The 21,201-nt window shown below is 47.8% G+C and overlaps 10 protein-coding genes across 10 annotated transcripts; 6 read left to right on the top strand and 4 right to left on the bottom strand.

Moving 5' to 3' along the window:
• The first annotated feature begins 1,213 nt into the window (after nt 1–1,213).
• K444DRAFT_591727 (MFS general substrate transporter) lies at nt 1,214–3,446 on the top strand. Its single transcript, XM_024878204.1, has 5 exons — nt 1,214–1,791; nt 1,846–2,015; nt 2,065–2,439; nt 2,519–2,926; nt 2,989–3,446. The coding sequence occupies exons 1-5, from the start codon at nt 1,370–1,372 to the stop codon at nt 3,159–3,161; spliced, it is 1,548 nt and encodes a 515-aa protein (XP_024735331.1). The 5' UTR covers nt 1,214–1,369; the 3' UTR covers nt 3,162–3,446.
• Nucleotides 3,447–5,183: 1,737 nt separating this feature from the next.
• K444DRAFT_614206 (putative chitin binding protein) lies at nt 5,184–6,308 on the top strand. The gene has a single exon (XM_024880497.1). The coding sequence runs from the start codon at nt 5,307–5,309 to the stop codon at nt 6,108–6,110; it is 804 nt and encodes a 267-aa protein (XP_024735330.1). The 5' UTR covers nt 5,184–5,306; the 3' UTR covers nt 6,111–6,308.
• A 272-nt stretch (nt 6,309–6,580) lies between these two features.
• On the top strand, nt 6,581–7,581 carry K444DRAFT_631017 (uncharacterized protein; the record flags this gene model as incomplete). The annotated part of the gene is made up of 4 exons (XM_024883289.1): nt 6,581–6,619; nt 6,674–6,760; nt 6,820–7,086; nt 7,150–7,581. The coding sequence occupies 4 exons, from the start codon at nt 6,581–6,583 to the stop codon at nt 7,579–7,581; spliced, it is 825 nt and encodes a 274-aa protein (XP_024735329.1).
• An 884-nt stretch (nt 7,582–8,465) lies between these two features.
• K444DRAFT_614205 (uncharacterized protein) lies at nt 8,466–9,555 on the top strand. Its single transcript, XM_024880496.1, has one exon. The coding sequence runs from the start codon at nt 8,625–8,627 to the stop codon at nt 9,540–9,542; it is 918 nt and encodes a 305-aa protein (XP_024735328.1). The 5' UTR covers nt 8,466–8,624; the 3' UTR covers nt 9,543–9,555.
• Nucleotides 9,556–9,786: 231 nt separating this feature from the next.
• Nucleotides 9,787–10,648, bottom strand: K444DRAFT_432268 (uncharacterized protein). The gene is made up of 2 exons (XM_024872777.1): nt 10,004–10,648; nt 9,787–9,945 (listed from the first exon to the last, which is right to left on the bottom strand). The coding sequence occupies exon 1, from the start codon at nt 10,555–10,557 to the stop codon at nt 10,090–10,092; it is 468 nt and encodes a 155-aa protein (XP_024735327.1). The 5' UTR covers nt 10,558–10,648; the 3' UTR covers nt 9,787–9,945; nt 10,004–10,089.
• A 26-nt stretch (nt 10,649–10,674) lies between these two features.
• Nucleotides 10,675–12,036, bottom strand: K444DRAFT_631014 (uncharacterized protein; the record flags this gene model as incomplete). The annotated part of the gene is made up of 5 exons (XM_024883288.1): nt 10,675–10,863; nt 10,916–11,049; nt 11,079–11,264; nt 11,387–11,949; nt 12,017–12,036. The coding sequence occupies 5 exons, from the start codon at nt 12,034–12,036 to the stop codon at nt 10,675–10,677; spliced, it is 1,092 nt and encodes a 363-aa protein (XP_024735326.1).
• A 1,893-nt stretch (nt 12,037–13,929) lies between these two features.
• Nucleotides 13,930–14,891, top strand: K444DRAFT_532198 (YWTD domain-containing protein; the record flags this gene model as incomplete). Its single annotated transcript, XM_024875063.1, has 2 exons — nt 13,930–14,600; nt 14,648–14,891. The coding sequence occupies 2 exons, from the start codon at nt 13,930–13,932 to the stop codon at nt 14,889–14,891; spliced, it is 915 nt and encodes a 304-aa protein (XP_024735325.1).
• Nucleotides 14,892–15,371: 480 nt separating this feature from the next.
• K444DRAFT_631012 (uncharacterized protein) lies at nt 15,372–16,234 on the top strand (the record flags this gene model as incomplete). The annotated part of the gene is made up of 2 exons (XM_024883287.1): nt 15,372–15,916; nt 16,042–16,234. 2 exons carry the CDS (start codon nt 15,372–15,374, stop codon nt 16,232–16,234), a joined length of 738 nt encoding a protein of 245 aa, XP_024735324.1.
• Nucleotides 16,235–17,548: 1,314 nt separating this feature from the next.
• Nucleotides 17,549–19,006, bottom strand: K444DRAFT_664498 (uncharacterized protein). The gene is made up of 2 exons (XM_024886970.1): nt 18,262–19,006; nt 17,549–18,167 (listed from the first exon to the last, which is right to left on the bottom strand). The coding sequence occupies exons 1-2, from the start codon at nt 18,553–18,555 to the stop codon at nt 17,805–17,807; spliced, it is 657 nt and encodes a 218-aa protein (XP_024735323.1). The 5' UTR covers nt 18,556–19,006; the 3' UTR covers nt 17,549–17,804.
• A 561-nt stretch (nt 19,007–19,567) lies between these two features.
• Nucleotides 19,568–21,198, bottom strand: K444DRAFT_432110 (uncharacterized protein). Its single transcript, XM_024872776.1, has one exon. It carries the CDS (start codon nt 20,744–20,746, stop codon nt 19,634–19,636), a length of 1,113 nt encoding a protein of 370 aa, XP_024735322.1. The 5' UTR covers nt 20,747–21,198; the 3' UTR covers nt 19,568–19,633.
• Between the last annotated feature and the right edge of the window lie 3 nt (nt 21,199–21,201).

Genomic DNA, 21,201 nt, shown 5'->3' with positions numbered 1-21,201 from the left:
ACAAAGATCATGGGAAAGAAAGGGGCAACATTCTCGGCTAAACAGGTTGTCTTCAACAGGCCTGCGCGTTGTTTTCCCCCTTAGAAAAAAACTTCTGCTATCGCAGGAATCAGCAACCTTAAGCTGGTGCAGTTACATCTTGTTGCCGTGGAATATGAATAGAATCTGATTCAATACGCTACTTTTAGCGAAGGCCAAAAGCATCGCTTTAGCTCCACCGTTTGCCACGAAACATTCGAGAGGTCGTTATGGAACAACAGGGATAAGGAAAGCTCCAGGGTCAGTAACGACTTCACGGAAAGACAAGCTATGGTCACCTATGCGGCCTAACTTTGAATTTGTGCTGCCAAGATGGGTTGCAAAATACCAGGGACGGCCGCGAGGGCGTTAAACAACTGAAACGGTCGGTAGTTCAGGCTGCCTCCGGAGGGTTGCTCTCAGCTCGTTCACCCCCCGGATTGGACAGGTAGTAATCGTTCGGCGTTTCCCACCTACAATTCGCCTAGCACGCCTTGTAGGTGAGGGATAGCGATACGCAACGAACAGCGATACGCAAATTACAGGGGATATCTCTGGTGGAAGTTACTTGTATTCGGCCCCCCCCCCCCCACTTCCCGAGAATCCACATCCCGAAAACAAGAATATGTCCACCCCAACCTAATAATAAAAGTATCGCGGAGTATATATTACCATGAGAATTCGATTTGTTTCGGTATTGCCAATACGTGTAGAATGTCCTTCAACTGGTGGATCGCACGTAAGAAAGTAAATACGCAATTTTTGGCTTTAAGGGCTTTCAACGTGGCAATTGGGATTGGTTCGGAGTACATGGCCAGTTACAACAGAAATAAGCCTATGCCCTGCTCAAAATGATGCAGTCTATTGATTCCTGCTGGCGCTCGTTAGGGTATCTTCCCCGGCTCCTTCAATTCCTTCCCCGTTCCGCCCCCTACAGCGGAAACATCATTCCATGCTCCAGGCTCTGGCGAGCATCCCGGACATGGCTTTGCAGCACCTCCCTGCCCCAACAAATAGACCCTCCATCTGGCATGATGAGTGCATTTAGAGACCTTCGATCCTCAACATCCTGTACCTAGCACCCTGGTCACAGCATGGCAGATTCTGCGATCTTTTATTGCGACCCAGTGAGGTAATTGCAGCAGGACTGATTGGACGCGTCAGTGCTGCTCCGTTTGATGCACCTTCCTAGTCAATGGTTATATGCAGTTTGGGTTCTCGTGCATTCGGCTCTTTGACTTTCAATCTTCATCACTATGCTCAGTTTTGTTCCCCACACTCGTCTTTTCCACTGTGCACTACGGCGATAATCTCTTTCCAACTGCCCTTCTAGAATCCTAATCTTTTCAAAATGGCTAAAACCCCTGATTCTACGAGTAAAGAGAGTTTTGTCGAGGAGACTCGTCAACCTGCCGATCTTGAGAAAGATGCAAGTGCTGGTGGCGCTTACATCGTCGGCGAAGACACCGATGCAGATACTCGAGGACTCAAAACAACAAAGAATGGCAAGATCGTTCTGATCCCACAGCCTTCCAGTGACCCAGATGATCCACTCAACTGGTCATGGATGAAAAAGCATACTGTTTTGCTGGCTCTTCTGCTGCCATCGCTGCTCACGGATTGGGGAATGACCTGGGGCACAACCTTATTTGAACTTCAAGCGGTAACCTGGAAGATGAGCGTACCGGCCGCGGCAAGAAGTGTGAGTGGAGGCATCTTCCTCCAAGGTCCAGGTGGAGTTCTTGCTGTTCCATTTGTTCAGCGCTTTGGAAGGTAAGATGAATACCATGCCAATTATATATATATATCTTTACTGACCAGGAATAGATTGCCTGTTTTGTTTTGGTCGCAAGCTTTGGCTCTGATCATGATAATTGCGGCTACATTCTCCCCAAGCTATGCATCCTTTACAGCTTTCCGTGCTTTGCAAGGCTTCTTCGGTACTGCACCACAGGTGATCGGACTCACCATGATTCATGACATGTTCTTTTTCCATCGTGAGTAAATCTCCCCATTACTTGGCGTGAAATTGTTGACAATGGGCAGAGCATGCTGTCAAAATCAACATCTGGGCATTCTGCTTCGTTATCGGTCCATACGTCGGTCCATTCATCTCATCATGGCTTCTCATCAAGCTCGGCTGGGAAGCGGACATGGGCGTCCTGGCGGGTTTTTATGGATTCTCAACTTGTTTGGTAGTCATCCTCGGAAAGGAGACTCTCTATGACCGCGAGAACAACCGTGTCCCTACCGCCGGCGCTTCAAGGATCTCTCTTCTTACTGGAGTTGCTGGGGTCAAAGCCACGGGCATGCCAAAAATGATGGATGTATTCAAGCACTTGTTTGAGCTGTTAATCTGCCCGCAATTGCTCTTGCCGTGTCTGTTTGTCTGCATCCAGTTCATGTGGGCAATTGGAATCGGTGAGTTTATCCCTTCTCTGCATCGAGCTTTGTGAGATACATTGACGTGTTTCGAAATATGTGCTGATATCAATCATAGTTACAACCATCACTCAATTTATCAAGCCACCACCGTATTCCCTCAATGACACAGATGCATCTCTATTTTACCTTGCTCCTATCGTCGGTTCAATTGTTGGTGAACTATGGGGCCACTGGTTCAATGACTGGCTCTGCAACCGCTACATTCGCACACACAATGGCAATTACGAGCCTGAAAATCGACTCTGGGGTGCGTACCCCGGTGCCGCTCTTGCTCTTTGCTCCCTTGTCCTCTATGGACAAACTCTGCAGCACACTCTCCCAGTTGTGGGCCTTGCAGCTGCGTGGGCCATTATGGCCTTTGCGCAAGTCTCATCCACAACTGCCATCTCAGCTTATGCTCTGGACTGCTTCCCTCACCACGCTGCACTCGCCAGCTCGTGGATCAATTTCTGGAGAACTACAGGTATGTCATGACATCCCATTACATCCTAATGACGGACTGCGGACCTACGCTAACTATTGAAGGGGGCTTTTGCGTTACTTACTTCCAGACTCAGTGGGTCGCAAAGTCTGGGGCTGCAGTCACATTTGGCGTTCAAGGGGCCATTGTTGGAGCCTTCACGTTCTTTGTCATCGCGACCCAGATCTGGGGCAAGAAGTGGAGGGTCAATCACGCACCGCCCGCTGCCGAAAATTGAGTTTTCCTAGAGTCGAGACCTCTACCGGGATACTGTCACTACACTGTTTTTCTAGGTTTTGGGAGAAATTTAGTAGAGATGTCTTTTCATTTGACAACATATATAAGTAGTTACCGGTTTTTAGTCGATTCTGTTGGATCCATCCTAGTCGTACTTTGTGATGGACTTGAAATTTGATGAATACAAAGATCCCTATCATTCCGCTAGCCCCTTATAGCGTTTGTGCTTTTCAACGCAGCGGGCCTCACGCCTCTATTTTCATCTTAGTTTATATTAAGAGCGGGGCATATGTTTTAAATATTTAAAATATTTAAAATATTCTCAGATTTTTGAGCATTATTTATAGGTTCATAACTAAGTACAGTATTATAACTACACCTAATAAGGAAATGAATTCCTCCGCGGTTACTATTGTAATAAGGAAATCTGCAGGGATGCTATCAAATATCACTATATTTGCAAAGCCGCCACGAGGGTTTGCTTGAAGTCCACGATTTCAGAGATCGCACTAGGGAGTAATTGAGTACAAGTGGTCTACTTCCCTAATACAAGAGCACAAATCTATCAAAGTTGCGTACCAAAGTCAATTTCTAACGCTCCAGCCCCACTCAAGGTTACATATCTGCATCGGACTATCAGAGACTTCCTAGGTGGCGATTCTGTCCGTTGAATTCCTTGTAATCGAACTGAGTCTTTCTTACAGCTCGAAACTCATATACCAATTTTGATGGGTTATGTTGTCAATTTGAAACTGGTAGCATGCTAAAACTCGGTGTATGGCTCGCTGGAAAGGTATAACTTTCCCAACTTGGCCGTGTTTTGATTGCGGCACGCCCCTACGAATATGTCTTCCCATTTTGTGGGCCTACTAATAGCAATAGAACATTTAAAAATCATTATCCACCAAGCATGTCAGTTACTGTCTGACTGACGCAAGGTGAGGTCGTGTGCATATTATTTCAACAATTTTGCAAAGGGCGAACATCAATGGCGTTAGCAGCATTTGTGAAAGAAAGGTGATCGCTCTTCTTGTGTGCAAGTTAATTGAACGGAATCCTTCCATAGTGTCAACATATCGCTTCACATGATGTCTAAACAAGCCACCGCTTTAGTCCCGGTATGCTTACCCGACCTTACTTCAGCAGCACCGCCCCACGAGCTATACTGAAGAACACGCGAGAGTCAGTTCAACGGGAAGGTGCTCGAGATAACATCGCTACCCAAGCAGGACTACCCCTTCATCGAGACATCATGTTCAAGAAAATCATCCTTCCGAGCATGTATGTCGAAATCGATGGGAGAGTTCCAAATGCTGCGGCGTTTGGGACGGCTTGGGCAATAAAACATAATTCCAGCAATATCAAACGGTTTAGATAGAATAGTGGTTCTTCTCTGCGTTGGATGGAAATAAACTGCTGCAGTTCTTCATTATTCCTCCCGGAGGCTAACAGGATCGACTTGCGTGGGGATGATCCCTGACGGGTTGCTTCATGGGCTCAGGGCCGCGTCGCTTAATGTTAGACGAAAGAGGGGGCTGCGGCTGCCTCTTTACACCAAAGGCTTTATTCGAACTCCAAAATAAGTAAATTGAATTCGAAAGAACTTCTTGGGAGCCCTTGGAGTAATCACTGGTTCTAGAATGGGGAAATTTTCTCCGCCATAGATCTCAACTGGCACCCCGCACAGACCGTTGCTTGAAACACTGTGGGGAAAATGGAAATCACGACCCACCTACGTCGATCCTTCCTCGTCACAAATACATTGCTTACCCCACCATGTTCGTCCAATAGTTTCTCCTTCGTCTGATGTTTGACGACGCTAGTCCAGTTGAAACAAGTCATTATGCTGTTGTTGTTAAGACGGGATCACCACTGACAGGCTTCCTAACATGAGTGTCTGGGTGTCTCCCTTGGTCTAATCTTGCTAATGTATTTATTTGTTACAAGCTTAGAAGGCGAGTGGGTTCCACAGGTTCTTGGAAAGTTATAAGACTCCCATTCATCAAAGTCCTCCCTTCCACTCAAGACACTCATTCCTTTTCTGCTGGCCACCACTTTCTTTCAAATCCAACTTCATTTCCTCCCTACCGCCGTGCGGTCATTATCCTCAATCATCACCAATCAACTTCTTCATCACATTTTCAAAATGAAGTGTTCATCCTCCGTTCTTGCCGCAGCAGCCGGCATGATGGCCACCGCCTCAGCCCACGGCTTCATCACATCCCCACAAGCCCGCCTAGCAGGTTCGGCAATGAAAGCAGCATGCGGCACACAAGTCTATAACCAACAAGCATCCGATAACTACGGTAACATTCAAGGCGAACTCCAAGTCGCTGCCACACAGACCGACTACAATGCAGCTGAATGCAACATCTGGCTTTGCAAAGGTTTTAAATACTCTGACAACACCGCCAACGTACAAACCTGGACAGCTGGCCAGGTCGTAGACTTCACATTTGATGTTCGTGCCCCACATACAGGATATGCAAACGTCTCGATTGTAAACACGGCTACGAATACAATTATTGGAGATCAGTTGTTGTATTACTCCGATTTCGCAGATAATGCAAAGCCGATTCCAGCGAATGAGACGAGCTTCTCGATCACAATTCCTTCGGATCTAGGAGATAGTTGTTCGACGGCTGGGTCTTGTGTTGTTCAACATTATTGGAATGCGGCGTCGATTAACCAGACGTATGAGTCTTGTGTTGATTTTGTGGTTCGTGGACTTGGATCAGGGCCTTCCTCCAGCTATTTTACAGTGGCCACACCACTCTCTAGTTCAAGGGTTACGACTTCCACTTCTGCGCCCGTCCCAACCATCCCAATCACTTTGTCAAGTGCGGTCCCAACAACCCTTCAGACCACTGTATCTTCCGCTTCCTCCACTTCGGTTCCCGTTGCTGCTGCCGCTTCGAGCACACCTTATGACGGCGAGTATACATGCTAATGCATGGGTAGAGATTGTGTTGGGCATGATGTTGCTGCTACAGATTACTAGAATATCTGCGATGCTTTGGACTCACTTACCTTCTTTGTATATACCTTTTGACTTTGCATGCAGGCGCCTGTAAATAAACACATGCTTGATATTGGTCTAAGCACATGCCGTTCACAGTCGTGCAGAAGTCACATGATCGCTTATGAAAAGGGGTCGGCCAACAGCCCCTTTTAATTACTAGAGAAAATAGCACTGTCAGACACAAAATGTAACAAAATAAACTTGCATCATTGCTGAGGGGGGAGGGGGGCTAAGCAATTAGCCAGAAAAGTTTCACTTTCAGACCTCGAGCTCAGCCTATGCCCGTTTGGGTCAGTGCGAAATCATGACAGAACTTTCCGGATTTTTTGTCATGATAGTCACGGGCTAGAACAACCCACATAACCACAGCAAGGCACTGCAGCCTTTGCCGCGTAACTATGAATGCCAAGACGATGCTGGAGTATTTCCAGGATTCGGTATGCAATGGCTGGCCCTGGATCCGTTCTTTGAATTGACTGGGCTTCTCGTAGGTGCCGCATGTTACCTCCCTCGAGGAACCAGCTATCAAGGGAATCTTGGCGCGAATCAACATTAGCCAGTACGTAGAAGAAATGAAGGTACTGTTCTCTTGCGAAGTCACATCCTGACAATGGAGGGAGAGCTGACTGCATGATAGAGCTTCAGCAAGTCGAAGACGTGGCCTATAGATGTTGCGACCGTCTTTGGCCTGGAAGCGCTTGTTGATTATTACCATGGTAATAAGATTCGAGACATCTCCTCAAGAATCGCCAGAGAATATGTCACGGTCAGAATCGCGGTTGGCCAGTATCTTCGAAGCGCCTTGTCCACTCGAGAGGTTCCCGACGAAGCTATTGAGATATACCTCCAGGTTGCTTCGAACATTGCTAGTCGAGAAGACCCCTCAAAGTGCTCTGATGTCAAGGTAGGTGTCCTATAAGAAATAGGGTTATTACATCAGTGCGTTTTGCTAACGGCTCGAGAATAGTTGTCGCAAAAGTGTATCACTTATATCGATCTGATTGATGACGAGAATCTTGCCGCCGAGATTATTGCAAAGCGTGGTAGACGTCCTTTCACGGTCAAAGCTGGTGATACAATGGATATTGCGAAGAAGGCAGGAAGTGGATGGGGTGCACAGATCCGGGCTGACATTATGGCATGGGCAATGGACCGTGTGAATAACGGCGGAGACGATAAGTTTGGTGCTGCTATTTCCAGTCTCACCAAAGGCTTTGTCAAGGAGTTGCAGAAGGGAAACGGCTCAACAATGCTCTGGAATTTGGATTGGAACGATCACCAGGCCCGAGTCTTTTTCAACACTATCATTGATGGGTTCACTACATCTCTCAACGAGCAGGACTTGACCGGTATTCAATTCAGCAAGCTACCTGGTGACGATAATATCAGAAAGTTTTGAAATAGGATAACTTTCGAGTTTTGGAGCTGCTGGACCTTTGGGTCTGCTTGGTTAATAAAGCAAAAACGTGTTTGCTAACCAATGAGTCCATAATGTAGCTGGGGTGAAGAGATTTCCTACAATACTTCACTGTGGCGACTGCTTATTTCTTTGTTGCAGTGAGCCTTTGAATATTCTATGATACAGCCTCCCCTCATTGCGCCTCTTCATTATCCCTCCCATTCCAAATTCTCTTCGTAGAATAGTGTTCGGACAAGGAAGGACATACTTGATGCAAGGTTCCCGCAGTGAGACTGGAAAACTGGATGGAAATCCGGCGTCTTGTGTGATGTACGCAGGCGAATAAAAGTTAAATAAGCCGTGACACCTTTATTCCAAATTTATTCCAGTTGGATAACGTAGAGCGTTGCAGATTCTTAGTTAGTGATCCCAAGGGTTCTGACTGTATCTTCTCCCCGAAGGCCCAGCCGCGACAATAAGGGGCGTGATCAGACACGGCAGAAATAGGGACTAGACTTTTCGTATGCGAACTCCGCCGAAGGTGAGGAATTGAAATGGTGAGTAATCACTGCACCGTGCCTTTCAGCCTTCGGCATTTCTATGGACTGTTCGCCTAGTTAAGCAATCTAGGGGAGCCAATCCAGCAGTGCATACAGAGTGCTTACTCATGCCGAGCCATGTCCGCCGGCCGTAACCTTGATAACAGCATCATTTTGACTGCATTTAGACAGCAAACTGGAGCGAGGCTAGGCAAGATAAGGTTTCATTCCAAATAGAAATGGAAAAGCAGGACGTGGTTTCACAGCAAAGCATGTACAACGTCATTTACAACCATTAATCCCTGCTAAGAGCAAGCTTTCTTGCGAGATGCATGACAATTTGAACGAGTTGACAAGAAACGGGTTGAATGAGCTTCAGGTACATCCTGCTATATCCGTATTGCAGGGAAAGCTATATATAAGAATGAGTTGTCGTGACATGAAGGTCCTCATCCTCATCCGCTGCTACCATAAGCCAGAGAAATAAAAAGCTAAACCAACAAAATGTTTCTCCCCGTTTCCACCACCGCCGCCATCCAAGTCCTTTTCATCGCTAGTGCACTCGCAATACCAACCCATGATCACAGCAAAAGCCTCTTCAAAAGCACCGCCGGCTTCTCGAAACCAACCTTCTCCACCTCCGCCGGAGGCTACGCCACCTGTCTATCAGGCCTCATCTCCGTCCCCGTCACCGTCGTTAACGAAAAACTCCTCTTCTCCTCCCCAGCCGACCAATACGCAGTAACAGCCTCTTTCGTTCATTTCCTCCAAGCCAACAGTTCCCAAGCCCTTGAAATCGCCGGTGGGCCAGTAACCATCTCCACCACCTTCAGTATCGCAGCCAAGCTCTGCTGTCCCAAGACCTGGTCCTCCCAACCAGCTTCAACTAAGACAATTCAATTCCTCACCCATGGAATCGGATTCAATCAATCGTATTGGGACTTCGCGGAGGGTTATAGTTTTGTCGATGTAGCTGCTAAGGCGGGGTATCCGACATTCAGCCATGATAGACTGGGTGTAGGCGCGAGTGACCACCCAGATCCGATTCAGATTGTGCAGGCACCGACTCAAGTTGAGATTATTCACGAACTCGTGTCTTTCCTCCGGTCTGGCAAACTCGCTGACACCACATTCGAGAACGTTGTTGCGGTAGGACACTCCTTTGGCTCGATTCAAAGTGTTGGGGTTGCGGCGAGATATCCGAAAGATTTTGATGCATTGGTTTTGACGGGCTTCTCGACTAGTGCGGACAGTTTGGGGTTGACGTTTTCGGATTTCAATAGTGCGATTGCAAGGCTGAACCAGCCGGAGAGGTTTAAGGACTTGCCGAATGGATATTTGGTTGTGGATAATGCGATTGGGAATCAGTTTGCTTTCTTCTACTACCCGAATTTTGATATTGAAAGTAAGTTTTCTCGTTGAAAGTTATGGGGAGATGGTGCTGACCTGCAAACAGTATTTTTGAAGGATGATGCAAGCAAGCAAACGTACACATACGGTGAGATCTTCACGCTTACCTCGGTCATCGCTCCCAGTCCATCGTTCACGGGACCGGTAGATGCGGTCATCGGAGAATTCGATTACATTTTCGCACAAGGGAATGCGAGCTACTCAGCTGAGCATTATCCATTGAACCAAGCGGAGTTGGTGCAGCCTGAATTATTCCCGAATGCAAGCAAAGGATCGGAGAGCTATATTGTTCCTGGCGCTGGTCATGCGATCAATCTTCATTATTCGGCTGGGAAGATGTTTGATCAGGTTCAGGGGTTCGTGAAAAAGAATGGCTTTTGAGGAGGGGGTTGATGGTGTTTCTAGTATTAATAATCTGTCATGTATTAGTACGGTTCCCTTTCGAGAGGCGGGGGATTGATGACCCAACCTACAATTATTCTAGTCGCTCCTGTAACTTCTAATATATAGAATGTATGCCTTTCCCACCTATGAACCCTCCCATTTCCAAGCTCGTTCATCATAAGTTTGCCGCCGATACCCAGGTGGCATTGCTCAAAGCTGTCTGCACCACCTTCCCACCAGTGATATAATACAATCTCACTCGGTCTGACCACCCAATCCCAGCAATTGCCCCAGGGCCTTGTGTATCAAGCACGTCCCAATGGGGACTTTGATCTGACTTTGGTGGAAAAGCCTCTCCTGGATTACCATAAAATCCATGAATCTCTGAATCGGTCCCAATGTAATAGATTTCTAAGTATTCGGGTTCTGCTTCTTGTATCGCGGTGAGAGAAGTATTTGTTCTGTTCCACTTGGTCATTGTTGCTGTCGTGAGTTGGGATGCTAGAAATACGAGTGATTTATTCGGCAAGGAACTGAGCAATACGAGAACGTACGAGTTTGCCAGCCTGTTGTAGCTGATGCTGAATATATTGTTGGTTGAAGAGTCGACGTATAAAATGTTTATTAAAGGTGGCTTAACCATGGATCTGGTGGATAGCGAAATTGGAGACCCTCCAATAGCAACTGCTGCCGATAAGACGGCAGCCGCTTTCCATGCTTTGGTGGTGCTGACCAGCTCGAGCAGTGTGCCATTAGTCGCTTAGTAATATGCCCGCCAGGAACCACCGTCAGCCCCGAGATAGACGAGAGCGGGCGAGGAGGAAGTATGAGCCATTGTCCCTCCTGCGATTTGCGTGCTCTTGGTGGGCGTCAGACTGTTGGTACCAAGGGAGCTCGCGAAGTTGGCACAAATGATATCATTGGATGCATCCTGGTAGATGACGAGCATCTGCACCGAAAATTAGCCATGCGAATCAAGTCGTTGTGGATATATAGCTCACGTAGTTGGAATTGGCATCCAGAAAATCGGAAGCGGCCAACGCAGTTCCTATCTTTGGTGCAGTTTTAAGTGGTAAAGCCTGCGCTACAGCGAAGCTGACCTTTCCTGAGCGCGTTCGGTACGTGATGTTCAAGCCTTGTTGATAAATAGAAATGAACGTAGACCTTTACGAGCAGGGTCTTCTGCCGTAGCTGCTGCAATAGAACCGATCGAGGCGGTGGTGTCAAGTGGAGTTGCTGAAAAGGTGGAGGATGTTGGGACTGAAGAGCCTGCTGTGACGGGATTCCCGGTTTGCGAGCCTCCAGTGGCTACAGTGGCTTTCGAAGAACATCTGACGGATATCGTGGTAGCTCAGATAATCCTCAAGCAGCCTTTACTCCAATCCAAAGATCCGTGAAGGCTTTCGATAACCCAAAAACAATCCAACTTTCTGGATCATTGACTGATGAATGCTGGGGCAACAAAGACTTACTGTGAACAAGTACGCGGAGCAGAGAAGTAATCGTATCTTTCGGGGACTTTCGTGAACCCAGTGATGCACCAATTGCACCTGCTGCGACCCTAACAACGGCGATGGCAACGACACCTAACACAATAAGAAACGCCTTCTTAGACATCCTACAGTATCGCCGATGAGGTGCAAGAGGCAGGAAGGCACCCTGTTCCTGGTTGTGGGCGACCGCGTTTGGATAGGGGGTTTTGAGTGGGACAACTTTTCCAGCTACTTCTGGGTAGACATGAATCTCAGCTTGTTTCTTGTTGTCGACCAAAAACTTCTCGCTGTATGTTGGAGCGGATGATGCGCTTGTCTGAGGTCTGCTAGAGTCAAGATAGTTGTTTAGTGTGTTTTCTTGCGCAACCACCGTAAGGTACCTCTCTTCGTAGTTCAAGGGCACGATCAACAAAGCAATCCGGCCACAGGGATCATAAATACTCACGACGTGCTCCATCGAGAATCGACTGCTACTATAGCCTCGACCAACTGATTCGATGTTATCTGGTTTCCACTCTTCAGCCACCGTCAAGGTGTAGATCCTGAGATGGATCGAAGTTGAAGGGAAAATGCAGCTATTGTGGGTCTAGAATTGAAAGGTGGCCATACAGAGAAAACAGTGGGAGCATCGGTGCGGAATGATGCGTTGTTCTCTCTTTGGGGACGCGCGAAGAACCACTCGAGTTCCTTCTCGCGCTTGTGTTTGGCTCTTTTACTTTGCCCTGATTTCTGAGATGTGATGCAGACGTCCGTTTGAAGTTATTATCATCCCAATAAACTCGATGAGGCCAGAGTGAGGCGGGTCTTTGGAGTGCTGAGGAAGATGAACGAAATACAGATGACTGGTGATTGAACTGAAATGTGGAATCCTTGCACCACTATTCGCACTCGAACCGAAAAACGTTGAGCAAGTCGTATCCTTGAATCGCAGAGCGCCTGGGTACTACCCTTGGTGTGGTGAGTTGCTGCAGGTTGCGCAAGATGTAGAGAAGGAAAATAAAATGCTTACAGTGGGGTGCAATAAGTTTGCATCCTTGTCTAGCGTGCCAAGCTTTTCTAACCCAATTTGTATGGGAGAGGCTTGCCACTTTAGACAAGTAAACAAAGCGTCCTATATTAACAAATTGATCCTATTCAGAATGGTTCGACGCGAATTGAGCCCGCAGATACGCTCACGTATTTGCGAGCTATCTACATTTGGATTATCACCAAATAGGATCCTCAAGTTACACCCTGAACTCAACCTCTCTATAATCAAATCAATAATACGGCGAGAGGCCTCACGTATCGATAATGCCTCCAAATCGCGCTCTGGCAGACCACGAGCCCTTACAGAAAAGCAACGAGATCACATATACGATATAGTCAATCATACGAATCCTCATATCAAAATGAGAGACCTCCTTCGCGAAGTCGACGACGTTATTAAGAAACGATCACTGCAAGGGCTATTACGGGAGATGGGGAAGAGGAAGTGGATACAAAAGAAACGACCTATAATTACTATTGCCCATGCTCAGGCACGATTGAACTGGGCAATTCGTCATCAAGCATATATACTCCACGATTGGATGAAGGTCTCGTGGTCCGACGAGTGTATAGTTGAGAGGGGTATAGGAGTAAAGCCTACATGGACTTTTACACGCCCAAGCGATCAAATACTGGCAAGAGACGTATAACCTGTCCGTTGTACTGGTAAGGGAGTAAAGAAGATGCTTTGGGCAGCGTTTGGGCACAATCGGCGTACAGGATTAGTGCCTCTCGATGGCGATCCAGAAGCTGCTCGTGGAGGAGTTACATCTTGGGTTATACGGGCGTTATATGGGGCTTTTCTTCCGGAAATTATGGTTGATGGCGGAGAGTTTATGCACGATGGAGCTGGCCCTCATCGTGGTTTAATTATAAGGGATATCTTGAGAGAGATGGGGATTAGAGTAATGGAATGGCCACCATATTCTCCTGATTTGAACCCAATTGAGAACCTTTGGGCTTTAATGAAGGCTGAGCTATATTGATTACACCCTGAGCTTGAACATGCCCCAGATACGGAGGAGACTTTGGATGCATTAATTAGAGGAGCACAAGAGGCATGGCATAATATTGATAATGGGATCTTATATAGATTAGCTACTACGATGGATCACCGTGTATAAGCAGTGATTAATGCGGAAGGATGGTATACAAAATACTAGATCTTTGTTAATATTAAGGAGTCTTTGTTTACTGTCTAAAGTGGCAAGCCTTTCCCATACAAATTGGGTTAGAAAAGCTTGGCACGCTAGACAAGGATGCAAACTTATTGCACCCTACTGTAGAGTTCACGCGAACAGCCACCAGTCACGTGCCTCGGATTTGCCGGACTTTCTCGCATTTCACTCTTGCAACACTCCACCCTACGTCAACACTTCCCAAGAAAAGCATGGCCACAACATGTGCTAAGTATCCTAATTGCTCCACTTCTAACCCCCTCTAGCACTAACAACAGCAGTCCCATCAATTGAACGTCTTCCAATATCCTCACAATGGCCCTAACCCTCCTCTACATCCTCGACCAAGGCACTTCAGACGACCGCAACACAGCCGATGGCCGCATCTTCACCTGTCTCTCCGATGGCACGCAAGGTCGTGACCTAGTTACCGGCCTACGCAGCGCTCCTGATGGCATAGCCGTCTCCGCAGACCACAAGTATATCTTCTGGACCAACATGGGACACCCAGGTCCCGACGGCTGGACGAATACAGGAAGCATACAACGATGTGACATTGACGGGAAGAACGTTATTACGATCATAGAACCGGGGACGAAGACGCATACGCCGAAGCAGTTGACGATTGCGGAGAAAAGCAGGAAGCTGTATTGGTGTGATCGGGAAGGCATGAGAGTCATGAGGAGTGATCTTAATGGTGGGAATGTGGAGACGCTGGTGAGGAACGGGGATGTAGAGAACAAGGAGCATAGGGCAGATTATTTGAGGTGGTGTGTGGGGATACAGGTTGATGAGGAGGCCGGATATATTTACTGGACTCAAAAAGGGCCACCGAAGGGCGGAAAGGGAAAGATACTGAGGTGTCCTATTGATGGAGCTGGTACTGCTGGAGAGAACACCGAGATTCTGTTTGACCACCTTCCTGAACCCATTGATTTGTCCCTGGACCTCGCTGAGGAATGGATATATTGGACGGATCGTGGAGAGTAAGTCTCCAAAACGCTTTCTGAGGATGATTGCTGACGATATGAAGCATTCCGTTAGGCAATACGGTCAACCGATCGAAGATTCCGAAGAAAGGCGAGAAGACAAACCACGAAATACTTGTACGGAAACTTCACGAAGGAATTGGTCTCGAACTTGATATCAAGAACAGGTCTATGTATATCACCGATTTGCTGGGAGGCGTATACCGGGCCAATTTGGATGGAAGTGACGAGAAGGTCCTTATTCCAGATCTGGGGACAGTCACGGGTATTGCTATCGCATACTTGTAGCTGAAAATAGACTGTCTTTGCCGACCCCTGATTGCCAGTGCTGTCAAGCTTCATGGTCTCAGTCTGCTTGATACCTGGAGACAGCCATCCAACCTCAATTCAGCCGCATATCTTTCTTCCCTAACATGTATCCCTCTCTCTATACAATCACATTGTCCAACAGGCTGATTGTGAGTTGAGAAGCTGACTAGTTTTTGAACATGCTTCCGAGAAAACTTTTGATCATCCGCAGAAAGGAGAATGTATATCGTCAATAGTCGAGTGGCAACCATTACGTGGTTTCATGACTGCTCTTATGGCCTACGATATGTTAGATTCGTTAAGAAATGTCTTAATTACAATCGTTCTTTGATTCTTGATCAGGCCCGTTGTCCGTTGGGTATAGTCCCACCCAATCTGAAGGGAGCGGGGATGTACTCGATAATTGCCTTCCCCGCCGGGTGTTCAATATGTTCGGGCCAACAAGGTTAGGATTTTGGAATGACCGTCGAAGAAAACTTTGTGGAGGTGACTGCGCACTTTCTGGGAGCGCCTTGCATCAAATTCAGGGATGGTAACAGCGAGTGGACTCTGGACATTCACGGCGAATCTAAATACAGGGCACAATTGACGACTGGTCCTCCCCTGGACGATTCTAGGAATCCGAAGAGAAATGCCGTTGACTCCGCTTCCTGGAACCTTAGCAAGATTTGCGTAGGGCTTCCGAATCGATCACTTATCATTGTGAGGAAGAATGGCGGACAAGATTGGCATACCCTGGACAACTTCACTCAAATTTTTGCTAAAGAATTACAAAATCATGGCTTTGCGCATGCCAAGAAGCCAAATGTCAAAGATGTTGATGCGGTTCTTGAGTCTGATGCTCATACATCCATTTTAAGAAGAGCGAGATGGGTGAAGAGGCCCAATCAAGCTTATGCTAGTTTAAGTAAACCTACTCTCCTGATCACACTTCTGCCAGGCAAAGACGCCATCCCTTACCCGGAAGTCAAATGGTGGAGCGATTGCAAGCAGGCATCTCAACTGTGTGTGTTGGCCTGGACGCTCTCATCAAGGCAGCACGTCGAGATTATGGTATCTGGGGAAGTTTGTGGTGAGGTTTATCTTTTCGCAAATAATATCATATCATTTCATGCTAATGCCAGACCAGTCTGAACCTCAACTTCAAACTTGGTGGCACGAGTCATCATCTGGTGGGCAACTTGGGACTGAAAGGGACCAGGATGATTGTTGGTGCCGACCTCAGCCATTCCGGAAAGTCAATCTACCATCCCTACCCCTCAATGGCAGGCGTTGTCGCTACCTATGATCCAAACGTTATGCAATATCTTGTCTCGGTGTGACTCCAGCCTAAGAATACCGAGGTGAGTTACCTGTGATGGTGGCATGCGATGGAGGCTCCACTAACGTGACTTAGTACATCGAAGACTGGAAAGGCATGATTCGGGAGAGACTTGGAGCTTATCGGCGCAAGAACGCGAATAAGTTGCCTCAAAATATTCTTTTCTACCGAGAGTGATGGGGTGAACGAAAGTCAATCTGGAATGGTCCGAGTCGAAGAGCTGCCCCAAGTTGTTCAGGCTTGCAAAGAATCGGGCGGCGCCAACCATAACATCAAATTATGCTTGTTATCGTGGCCAAACGACACCATGGCCGCTTCTTTCCCGATGATCCCACGGGTACCTACAACCTGAGGTCCGGTCGACTGGTTGACAACGAGATCGTTGCTCCAAAGCAAGTCGTAAGTCCCGCTTTTTCGTCCCAGACCGAGAAAAGTCCTTAGACGTTCAATGAACCAACAACAACTGTTCAATAGACTCACGACCTCTGCTTCATGGGATCGCGGGCCACCTCGAGCTTGTCAATCTGCACTCCGGCTCGGTATGCCGATATCTTATGTGACCGCCTGCGATGCTACCTGACCCCAAAATTGACAGATCCAACCCATACCACTCTTGATCAGCACCGCCAGCCACCAACATATGGAGATGTCCAGACCAATTCGCTGGATATGTATGGCGGAATCCCTGGATCGACAGCAATGCTATATCTAACACCATGTTCTACCTTTGATCATTTATTGTGAGAGGAACAGCAAGGAGATTTGGACTTGGATTTGCATATTCCTGTCTTTTGAACTTGCTCTTGACTAACGGCAATGCTGTGGCTTTTCTGTTGCTTTGATTTTCTCTGGGTTGGGTACACGGTTGCTTCTTGGCATTTTTTATTTAGTACGATTGGAATTTAGATTACCCGTTCGTACCTTCCACAAGTTACCACTGGTGGTTCGTGAAAGCGACTGGGCCACACTAGCGACTGGGCCAAATCACGTGTCTATACTACTTAACTATTCAAATCCTTATTTAATAACCATAATACCACAATTTCAAGAAACTAATATTATATTCGGGCTTGCTAGAGTGTTCTTCGCAATCTGTGAACTTTTCAGAATTTTCTGAGTACTTTAAAATTTTTTTGGTATTCTAACATGGGTACGGAGTAAAAGTGGGCGGTTGAGTGGTTTGGGTGTTTGCTGGTGACTTGGAGCCCTGTAAATAGTGTGCACGTGATTTGGCCCAGTCGCTAGTGTGGCCCAGTCGCTTTCACGAACCACCAGTGGTAACTTGTGGGAGGTACGAACGGGTAGCCGGAACTGCAAATGGATTTGATAAACCAAGACGTTTCTTGTCTGATCTTGTGAGGCCCGTTTTGAGACCAGCCCCTTGGTAAAAGAAAGGGGGTATGTTTATTTTTTGCTAAATCACTCCTCTCTTGTTTCCTTCCGAATTACATTATCGAACTTCAGGCTAGTTCAACGAATTTTTAAGCTTTATTCGCCTCTGTTGCCTCTGCTCCTCCATGCTACGTCCACTAGCACTTTGTTGCCTACCATAACCCATCAACAAACCTCTATCACAAGAGCATTGCCACAACTCCAACCACGCCAATAGCAAGCAAAGCCACCGTACTCTTCTCTCTCATCTCGTTCGCGCCACCAGTGTTAATAATCGACGTGCTCGGGGTCGACGACGAGCCGGTCCCTGTCCCCGTCACGGACTCCGTCGGGGTAGGAATCGGCGTAGCCGGGGGAATCGTCTTCACAATTTTTGTAGAGGAGGCCGCCGTGGAGCAGACAGGGTTTGCAACAAGACTTGTGAGTTTGGGACAAGCAGAGACGGCGGAGTTGAGCTGCGATTTGTGGGCGCTGTAGAAGGATATTACGGCGGATTCGTAGGTGCTGAAGGCGGGGGCGATGGCGGAGGGGACTGTGAGGTGCTGGTGCGAGTATGAGGCTTAGTTATGTCTTTTTTTTTTTAATAAAAAAAGGAGTATTGTGGAGTTTGGAACACCGCAAGAACTTGAGACTTACGCAAGGATCAGTGAGCGTCGTGGCTGCAGTTTTCAGGTAGCTATAAAGATCACCTGTCGGTGTCGGGAGCCCCGTAAGCACGGTTGAGAGGCCACTGAGGACAGAATCACAGACGTTGCTGCTGTTCTTAGACGCCGTTGCGGTGGGATATGATTTGGTGACCGTGGCGGCTGATACAGATGACGAAGTTGCTCGGACTTGAAGGACTTCACGGCGCAGGGCTTCGCCGTTGAAGTAGGTGGCCGATGCCGTGGTGGCAAGAGTACCGACGATGATAGACTTGAGTGCGTGCATGTTGCTGGGAGAAATTTGGAGAATTCGCCAGCTGCTGATATAATTTGGAGAGGGATGATATTCTTAGGCTGATGCTTTTCTCTCAGTTGTAGAGGTCTTCTTCAAGGAGTCTTTGATGCGCAGGGAGAGGTACGATGCGTATTAATGACACGAGGGAAATGGGGATGAATACGACCGAACAAGAAGGCGGCGGACGCAAGGGTAGAACCAAATATATCTTAAACCTCCCGAACTAACGAGTTGTCCGAGTGGCTGCTCCATGGCTGATCAGTAGAAACTCATCAAATGAAAGCAGCTTTGATGCGCAATCGTCAGAGACAGCAGGAATTCAGGAAGACGGTGGCGTCAGCCTTGCCAGGTTGAAGCGTTGAAACTTATCCATCGGAGGGCGACAGACTCGATACGAGAACCTCCGAGACACTACAGCCACCACTATGGCGTCAGCCTCGCGCGGTCCTCAATGAGAGAAACAATTCCCCAGCATCTGGGTCGCTGAACGTAATCCACGTCTCCTTCAGCTGCGCCTTGTGACTAGCGGCTTGCATCCTTCGGCTGTGGGGGCTGGATTCGAGCAGGCCAGACAGCAGAAAGAGGTTCTACCGTAAAGCGATTGAAGATTGCCATTGGGTACGATGTTGTATTGCCGGCAAGTCCCGGTGGACATGCATGGCACTGTCTTGAGTCAATTAAAACGTAATTCTACGCGGCAGTGCAAAAACAAAAGTCAGACACAACGAAATGAACAAGAGGGAGAGAGGAAAATGGGAAAACAGAATTTAGATCTACTTGACTTCAAGGTATCCAACCACACGCCACACTTTTTCACGCCTTCAAACCTTGCTTTCCGTCACATGACTTTTCACTCCTCCCTATCCCAGCCTCCTGCACTCATATTCCCACCCACAACACCAAATGTACACCCATTGAAGAAAGACACTATAAATTAGGAAATTATCTAACTGCAACTATAATTAACTACTATCATCTCATTCATATCCTCGCCTGTTTGTCAAGTCAAGAACACACCGTCTCCCCCGACCCTCTCCCAACTCTCTCCTCCCTCTCATCATCCAATCTTCTACCTCAAAATCCCAAGTAATCCCCCAAGCAAACCCCCAAGCCCCCCATTCCCCCCACTTTGTCCAGGTGGGCTAGTCTCACGCCAGGAATCCGTTTCTTCCTCGTCTCCACTATCATGGTATGGATCTCCTCCATTGCTTCCATCATCGTATGAAGCTGGCTCGTAGCTTGAAGGTTGGGATGGGGTGTAGCTTGGTGGTTGAGTATTTGGAGGCGGAGGAGGAGGGGAATCGTAAGTTGGTGGTTGGGCATGGCTTGCTGGTGGGCTGTAGGATGGTGGTTGTGCGTTGCTCAGTGGCTGAGATGAGTTGCAGGTTGGTGGTTGTGAATAGCTGGGCGGCTGTCCATAGCTCGCTGGTGGTTGTCCATAATTTGGAGGCGGCGATGCAGGATATGGTGGCGGCAGTGTGGTTGATGAGAGTGGTGAGTAAGGAATAGTAATTGTAAGAGGGACGGTGAAGTTAATCACCGTCGAGACCGTAGATACTGAAACCACCGTAGAAATAAACGTAGAAGTGAAAAGCCGTGTGGCGGTTCTCGTGCGGGTTCTCGTCGTTTTACCACATTCTGGAACTGAATTGCTAGCCGTCGAGGCCGACACAACTGGCACCGTTGGAAAAGAGTTTCCGTGTGATGATGGTGGGCTGTGGATTGGTGGAGCTGAATACGAAGGTGGTGGGCTGTAAGGTTCTGGATTCGAGGGTGGTGGAGGAGGGGAGTGGGTTTGTGAATCAGCGGGAGGAGTGAGAACGTAGCTTTCCTGGGGAGAAAGAGGCGGACTCGAAGGATACTCATTTGCCACAGAAGGAACGTAGTTTTCTGGATTTGGGTGGGGGATAGGTTGGTTGTTGTTTTCGTGGGGACAAGGAAAAGGTGTTGGTGGTTTCGGGGTGTACGCATTCGTTGGAGGAGGGCCGTAACTCTCCGATTCGGGCAGAGGACTGGGGATGTAGCTTCCTGGTGGAAGGGAAGGACGTGTGTATGATGATGTTGGATTTGGGTTTGAGGGCGGTGGGGGAGGGTATTCGTAGCCTTGAGGAATGGCAGAAGTTAGGAGTGGGGAGAAGAGTGCAAGGAGCGAGAAAGTGAGAAAGGAGCGAGTGGAAGGCATTTTCGGCGGTGCCCGGTCGTAAGTCAATGGGAAGATCAGGGCCGGAAGCAAAGAAGGAAGGAAAAAACGACGAGGAGAAATGGATGGAAGGAGTGTGAGTGAAGGATAGACAGGGCAAGATGAGAAAACATATTGGATATATGTGTTTGCGGAATTGACCCAGCTGTGTAGGTACAATGAGATTGCATGTTACAACTGTCGCTGTTCCTGAGCGTTGCAACATGACAGAAATTCTGATCATCCGACGATCAATACAAATCTGTCAAATTCTCGTGGGGCAGGAAGCACTTGCTCATGTTGGGGAGATGGGACATGAAGGTGTACGTCGAGGTGCAACGCAAGTCTGTATGCACGACCATGAGGTGTTGCATCCGAAACCCAATAGACTCGCGATCGCCGAATGTGTACATCGAAATCATCACAAGGAACACACGAAGCAACAGAAAATCACGAAA

This window comes from Hyaloscypha bicolor, assembly GCF_002865645.1.
Source record: "Hyaloscypha bicolor E unplaced genomic scaffold K444scaffold_92, whole genome shotgun sequence".
NCBI lineage: Eukaryota > Fungi > Ascomycota > Leotiomycetes > Helotiales > Hyaloscyphaceae > Hyaloscypha > Hyaloscypha bicolor.
This window is presented reverse-complemented; position numbering and strand designations above follow the sequence as displayed.

What these genes read in the sequence shown, in the direction of transcription:
- K444DRAFT_432268 (XM_024872777.1), bottom strand. Translation starts at nt 10,557, where the DNA reads ATGGTTAAGCCACCTTTAATAAACATTTTATACGTCGACTCTTCAACC.
- K444DRAFT_614205 (XM_024880496.1), top strand. Translation starts at nt 8,625, where the DNA reads ATGTTTCTCCCCGTTTCCACCACCGCCGCCATCCAAGTCCTTTTCATC.
- K444DRAFT_664498 (XM_024886970.1), bottom strand. Translation starts at nt 18,555, where the DNA reads ATGCACGCACTCAAGTCTATCATCGTCGGTACTCTTGCCACCACGGCA. An exon ending in CGACGCTCACTGATCCTTGC is followed by an intron (nt 18,168 to 18,261) that starts GTAAGTCTCAAG and finishes TACTCGCACCAG; the next exon opens with CACCTCACAGTCCCCTCCGC.
- K444DRAFT_614206 (XM_024880497.1), top strand. Translation starts at nt 5,307, where the DNA reads ATGAAGTGTTCATCCTCCGTTCTTGCCGCAGCAGCCGGCATGATGGCC.
- K444DRAFT_432110 (XM_024872776.1), bottom strand. Translation starts at nt 20,746, where the DNA reads ATGCCTTCCACTCGCTCCTTTCTCACTTTCTCGCTCCTTGCACTCTTC.
- K444DRAFT_591727 (XM_024878204.1), top strand. Translation starts at nt 1,370, where the DNA reads ATGGCTAAAACCCCTGATTCTACGAGTAAAGAGAGTTTTGTCGAGGAG. An exon ending in TTTGTTCAGCGCTTTGGAAG is followed by an intron (nt 1,792 to 1,845) that starts GTAAGATGAATA and finishes GACCAGGAATAG; the next exon opens with ATTGCCTGTTTTGTTTTGGT. An exon ending in TGACATGTTCTTTTTCCATC is followed by an intron (nt 2,016 to 2,064) that starts GTGAGTAAATCT and finishes GACAATGGGCAG; the next exon opens with AGCATGCTGTCAAAATCAAC.